General features: G+C 46.9%; 1 protein-coding gene across 1 annotated transcript in view; it reads right to left on the reverse strand.

Moving 5' to 3' along the window:
- The window catches only part of Cacng3 (calcium voltage-gated channel auxiliary subunit gamma 3), a 77,214-nt gene extending 70,133 nt beyond the window's left edge, over positions 1-7,081 (reverse strand). Inside the window, exon 1 of the mRNA XM_021725454.3 lies at positions 5,804-7,081. Coding sequence (XP_021581129.2) covers positions 5,804-6,014 — 211 coding nt within the window. The 5' untranslated portion in view covers positions 6,015-7,081. The remainder of the gene's footprint in view (positions 1-5,803) is intronic.

Raw genomic sequence — 7,081 nt, forward strand, 5'->3', positions numbered from 1 at the left:
GAAGAAGGAGAAGGAGGAAGGAGGAAGGAGGAAGGAGGAAGGAGGAAGGAGGAAGGAGGAGGAGGAGGAGAAGGAGAAGAATCATCAAAGTTAAACATACATGTCCCCAGAGAATGAGATGACTTCTCAGGTGAACTTGTTGCACACAGCTCTGGGAGAACGATAAAGAACGCACCCTCGTTTTGCCTGATTCCTTGTTTTAATTATTTTCTTGACACCCACTAGTTACCCCATACAAACAAACCACACTGGTCACCCAGCCTTGGGACACAGGCCAGCCACGGACCTTTATTCTAATCCAGAAGATACAATTTTGAACGGTGAAACCAACAACAGTATTTTCAAAGCATCTACTTCTTAAAATGGGTGGGATTGTGGAGTCACACAGGAGAGGTAGAAACACATCAGGAGGTTCTTTCTACCCGCGATGACACAACTCAGAGTGAGATCTCAAATATTCAGCCATCAGTAGAGCACAAGGCCAGCCCAGAGCAGATGGTTTCCCAGGGCCGTGAGGGTGCCTGTGGGGTCAGCTCTTCACCCTTCACTTGCTGGATCTTAGGGATCTCTGGGAGGTTCCAGAAGGGACCAGGGGGGCTATAGCCGTGGTGGGAAGTCGGTGGAAGCTTGCCTGTTCCTCCTGCTTACGTTCTGACCTCTACTTCCTGCCCAGTCCTGACTAAACCCACACACCAGTCACCCACACCTATCCTAGGACCCCAGCCTCCTTCCTATGGGTTTGGGGGGGCCTTGTGGGTGAGGAGGAAGAATACAGAAGGGAACAGGGAGAAGAGCTCTAGAACGTTCTACACCCATGGCTAAGCGGGGTGTGTGGCATCCAGTCCAGGACTGGGGGAGCAGAAGGGGCTACTTAGGATCTGTGTCTAAGCTGCAGTGTCTCCAAACCCAGGGGTCCTTGTGGCATTCCGAGTCTCCTGGGGGTAGGAGATGCCAGACGTGAGTCACCCCACCTGAGCCCAGGGCTGGGCACACAGGAAGTCCTCCATAGCTGGGATGTCTTTGCCTCCCCTCATCCTCAACCACATCTTTGCAGCTTCCCTGAAGCCTTCCGAACACATAAATAAAGCTGGAACCCCATCTGGCTGAAAAAGTCAACCATCTGGAGATGAGGAAATAGGGGGGAACTTCTAATGACTGGCTAATTTTTTTTTTCCAGTTTTTCAGCCAGATGTGTGGTGTCATCTAGGCCCATCTGGAGCAGAAACAGCAGTTTATTGAACCTCTTTTCCATACATTTTAAGTCCCCTGTCCTAAAATCCTAAGTGGGCTTTCTTTTCTTAGCAGTCAATTTAAAAAAAAATGAATTGAAAAAGTGATTATTGGCTTATAAAGGACAATTTAGGGATCAGATATGAAAATATCCAAAATTTGGATTAGAAAGGGCACTGAGGCAATTTGGGGGACTCAAAACTGGCATCCCGTAGGCCAAGTTCAGCTACAATGGAACAAATGAATGCCAGATTTTTTAAAAAGGCAAACCAGTTGCCCGAGTCTTAAAATTGAAGAGATTTTTGCACCCTGGCTTCTCTTTACAGGGAATTCTGGGCCCCATTGGGTGCACATCTCCCCGAGGTGAAACTCAACTGAAGTCAAGTCATAGTTGTTTTTTTAGATGGTGCTTGTGCCCTTCAGTTGGCCACAGTCCCCACCACTCCCTACTGCTCCCACACTGAGACCAAGTTTCAGGTACCATATGTCTTCCCAAGTGTATTCTAAAACCCTGCCCCGTAGAATCGAGATGACTTTGAAATACCTGTTTCACACTTCACACTGCTTGCCTAGGCCGCACGGACATTTAATTGTATTTCTTACTCCCTCATGTCACCATAAGTTCTTCTTCTTAGAATTGGGTCAACTGGGTTCCAATGGAGGACAACGAGTCACACAATGGAGCTAACTGTAAGTAACGTTAAATGGATTTATTACCCAGAGCTTCTAAGCTCCTAGGCCAGTGGTCTTTCCACCCATGAAATTCATTGCTTTGGTTGTAGCTAAGGACTTGAAGAGGCTTTTCTTAATGAGAGAGTTCCATATTGCACATGTTCTCATTCCAGTTCACGGGCTGCCATTGACAACCTGCTGCAGGTTAGGGCGGGCACTGCTTTGTGAATGTCTCACATGCTTTTTCAGATAATGAGTCAGTCATTCCTTTCGGTTTCTCAGTGTGGGTGTCTGTACATAGGTTGATCTTTTTTTTTTTTTTTTTTTTTCATTCAGAGTGTGTCCTTTGCCACCTCTGAGTTGGTGGTATCTGGTGGCTCTGGCTCTCCTGCTGATGCCACACAGGCTGAGTGTTCTGAGATCCGGGACTTCTAGAATGGAAAAACCCATGTGTCTGGGCATTCTCCTGAGCTGATGCTCGTACCGGTAGAAAACTATCCATCAGAACACGAATTAATGTTCTCTAGCAAATGCTCTGAGGAGCAGCCTAGTGTAGATTTTAAGTATTGACGGCTGAGTGGAGGTTTGTGACCTTGGGCAAGTTATGTATTTTTTTCCCTCAGTTTCCTCATCTATAAAATGAGATTAATGATAATCGTACCTACATCACTGAGCTCTTCTGAACAGGAAAGCATTTCATCAAAAGTTTAAGAATTTTTTTTGAAATTCATAGAGCAGTATTAGCATGTAGTAAGGGCTGAAGATAAATGACATGCTGGTGGGTTATGGGAATAAAAACTGGAAATATCCCTCTCTTCCTTGAGTGACGTGATCCTCATTATCACACATAGTCATGTCCAAGCCCCTTGTAAATACTCAATATGTGTTGGCTTGAACCTCATTATTGCTTGGAGGACTTAGAAAATTCAGACTCTAGTGATCCATCATAGACATATAGAAGCAGGAGATTTAATTGTGGGTTCTGATGATCTATTTTGGAAAAACTCATCATGAGATTCCAATGTCTAGTCAAGTCAAGGAACAATTGAAGTTATTTTCTCCTACGTGAGTATCATTGATGTCGGGAACTCCATCGCTTCCTGGAGATTCCCATTCCACATTGGATAGTTATTTATTTTTAACTCTAGTCCCTACTTCTACCCACACTGAGGCTACATAGAACATTTCAAATCTCTCTTCCAAATGACAGCCCTTCAGATACCTGCAGACAACTGCCATGTCCCTCCTGAGCATTTTCTTCTTTTGGACAAATTAGCCACATTGTCTCTTGGCTTTTAAAAATGTATGGAAGGAGGAACTCTTCTGATTGGATCTGTAAGAAAATTGAGCTTCAAGATCCACCCCCACCCCCGGTCTCCTTGGATACATAAAGGACCAGAAGATGAAGATGTTGAGGCTCGGGGACAGAAAAGAGATACCAAATAGGAGATGGATATGCATCTTCAATCTCAGAGGATGGAAATAGATGTTGCCTGCAGCCTGTATCTTACCATGCAGACACCAAAGGGTCCTGCAAATTCCTCAAACACTTGATGTATTGGGTATACTAAGAAAGAATCCCATTTCAAATGTTAGCCAGGCCCATCTACATGTTAGTGATAGGGCTGTATTCATTAGCTAAAAAAAATTTGTTGTGATTCATTAATGTTTGTGCATCTTGTTGTCTTTAATATTTCAGAAGTATAAAAAAGATTTAGCTGGGCCAAACTGTAGGAAGACTGCAAATGAATTTTCTCAGAAGAATTCACTTGCCTAAGAACACATCTTCAATTCATCCAGTTCCCTTCTTGAGTCAATTTCTCACTTCTCCCACCAAGCCCACAGAAAGCCTGGGTGGAGTTCCAATTCCTTGTGCAAATTGTGGGTGTAGGACATGATGTTGGGAAAAAAGAGGAAACCATCACTTGAGAAATTCTGAGCAAGGGTTCAGAAATTTTAGGCCACACTTCTGCTCTGACAGATTTTTTTTTTCATAGAGTATAATGGGGAAAGCCAAAATTGGTGTTTCATTGGGTACCTCCAGGTTTAGTTGCAAGAAGCAGAAGGACTATAAATGACTAAAACATGATATACCTATGTGCCATTTGGGGCTTGAGAAGTGCTTCAGATTTTTTTTTTTTAAAATGCCATCTCTGGAACTATGTAGGCATCCAAACATTCACCATATCCCAGTATCACCAAAATATAATTTGATTCCTTCTTGCCAACATAGGAAAGGGAATTCATGGAATTTCCCTAAGGAAAATGATTTCACCATCCAGCTTGTACATGATCACAAATAATCACCAATATTAGCATTTTGTCAATGTTTAGGAAAGAATCATCTTACAATTTTCAGTCAGTGCCTTGGATACAGTATACATGTGGGAGAACGCTTAGGCAAGACCACCAATTGCAAACTAATCATTGCTCCTATTGCTACACTGAGAGTTGGAGAGGGCAAAGGTTACCCAGGTCATTTGCAGCCTTGCTCGGGTCTTTCGACTTCACATGATCGTAGTTGCAATTTAAGGAGCCCCTTCCTACCTGGGCTTCCCACCAGTTGCAAATATGCGTTGGAAACACAATCAATTGTAGTAGCGCTACAGTCAGGAGAGCAGTTGTTCAGAGTCGGGCATGGGAAGCAGGCCAGGGATGGTGCAATATTACACTAGTGAGTGATGTCATAGCATGACTTCCTAAGACATTTACATAAATGCAAGTTCTCCAGAAGCTCTGACAATACCAGCCACTGGGAATGCAGGTATAGAGAGCTATGACAGGAAGGGAGGGCAGGACATAGGAAATCCATATTTTCTTGCTTATCACTGTGATAAGCTTGACAGATTCCTCAGAAGTCTGAAAAAAAAAACTGTCTACTGTCCCTCTAATCCAGTGACTTTCCTCAGGCATCCAGGTTCCACAGGGCTTTGATTTTCTTCTTTATCTCTCTTTTCTCTCCCCATGATACCCAGGCACTGCCCAGAGATACCGAGAGTCAACCCTCATGTAGTGAAACAAGTTCGAGAGTGAGATAGGCTACCCATTCTAAAACGGCTCTGTCCTCTTCATTAGCATGTAGAACAAATCCTCTAATCTTTAGAATTAGAAGTGATGAGCTGCAGTTCTTGGGGAATCAACCTTATGTAAATGCCATGAAATATTATTTGTGGGGTTTGGGGATGATTTAGGAATGAAGGCAGGTGGATTCAATTCCCAAAGACTTCCGTTTTATTTTGATCCGAAATAATGACACAGGTATAAATAAGGAAGTTTTCTTTAAACGTGTGTAGCAGGACGTGGGGGTTTCCACATGTTACCCTGATACTGGTTGGCATTGGAAGTTTATGACAATATCTAGTTAGACCAAACTCAGAAGAAACTGAAAAGACTATGTTAAGAAATAGCTCAGGATGCACCAGGTCAGACCGGGGTGTCTCTCTCTCTCTCTCTCTCTCTCTCTCTCTCTCTCTCTCTCTCTCTCTCTCTCTCTCTCTCTCTCTCTCTCTCTCCCTTCTATCTTGGCTTCCTCCTTTCCTCACCACCACTACTGAAATGCAATCAAAGCAACTGTAAAGACCCTCTTTTCTAACCAGAGACCCAAGCAGTTCACAACATGCCCGAGGATTTTGGATTTCGTGATATCTCAACTGCAGAAGCTGCCTGGAGTGTCACCCAAATATCATCACATGAAGCTTACACCAAAAACAATCAACAAGATCCAACACTTTCATCCCACACAGCATCGCTCTTGCTGGGAACAGTCTGGACACCTGCACATTCTCAGCAATCATCCCAACTATTCCTCTTTCCCCCACCACTGCCTCCATAGCTCCCTGAACACCCACCAGAATATCAGAAGCCGGATAATTCAGAGCCATCGAGAGGAATTTGTAAATACCTTCTAAGCAGCAGGTCCTCCACAGCCCCGAATGGGTCATTACTTCTTCATTCTTCCTGCTGGTTTCATTATCACTTGTAGATTTAGTCCTGCACACGCCTCTGGAATATAACCAGTAGTCCGTGCCCACTGCAATGGTCATTAAACTAAAAGCTGCGAAGGCTCCCACGGTGGTGATCAACATCTGGATACCTCTGTCACACATCCTCATAATTCTTCATGGTACTCTGGACGTCTGGGGGTTGGAGGGGGTGGGGGGAGATTCAGTGCCGGAGGAGAAAAAAAATCACTCTGCAGCTGTGTAACCTAGGACAGGCTCTCCCCACAATTCAGATCTCCTTTTGTCAGCATCCACGGGGACTTTAGGAAAGCTGGGGTTTCCTGTCTTGAGCTCTCTCCAGTTCCCTGGGTCGTCTATGGCCCTCGGGAGGGTGCTGGTTCCAGGGGGTTGGTCCACATCACTGCTGCCTTCGGAGGATCCCTGGCTTCCTTTCATTCCTCAGCAGCTTGGTAAGGACAAGGGTTCGTGCAGGGCATGGCTTCAGAGCCTGGAGCCTCCAGCTCGCTTTGAGATGCGCCTGGCTCCTCACAGCCCCGGGAGACTCAAGGAAAAGAAATCCGGAGAGGTCTGTGTGCGCGTGTGTGCGTGTGCGTGTGTGTGTGTGCGCGCGCGCGCGCGTGTGTGTGTGCGTGCGTGTGTGTGTGTGTGTGTGTGTGTGTGTGCGAGCGCGTGTGCTGGGGGTGAGGGCGGATGGCAAAAAATAGCACTGCTGGGAGGCGATCGCTGAGAAGAGTGTTCACTGCTTCCCCAGCCTCCCAGGAAAGCTCTCCGCCTGCTCCCACACCCCCGAGCAAACTGGGAAAAAAGGCAGAGTCCTGGGCGGGGGCCGCCTGGTTTCCAGGGAGGGCAAAGGTCCGTGGTGCTGAAGGGACAGCTCCCCGCCTGTTGCCCGGCCTCCGGCTCCTCCCGCCCGGGGTGGCTGGTCCGTGGTGCTGAACGGACAGCTCCCTCCTGCAGCTGCACCCCTGCCTGGATCGCGCCTGGGCCAGGGACCCGGGATGTACCAGGGTCGCTCCCCGGGCACCTTTCCCCGGCCAGGCAGCCGGCTCGGCTCCTTCTGGTCCAGCCCACGCTCCGGCAAAGTTTCGCGAGCCCAGGGCAGTCAGCGCCCTGGCTTCTTGGCGCTGCGGCACGATCCTCGTCCTCCGCTCCGCCAAGGGTTAAGGAGAGGGGAAGGGGAAGCAGCCCGCAGCGCACTCTGGCGCTCTCTCCGCGCC

This window comes from Ictidomys tridecemlineatus, chromosome 10 (genome assembly GCF_052094955.1).
Source record: "Ictidomys tridecemlineatus isolate mIctTri1 chromosome 10, mIctTri1.hap1, whole genome shotgun sequence".
In the NCBI taxonomy this organism is placed as follows: Eukaryota; Metazoa; Chordata; class Mammalia; order Rodentia; family Sciuridae; genus Ictidomys; species Ictidomys tridecemlineatus.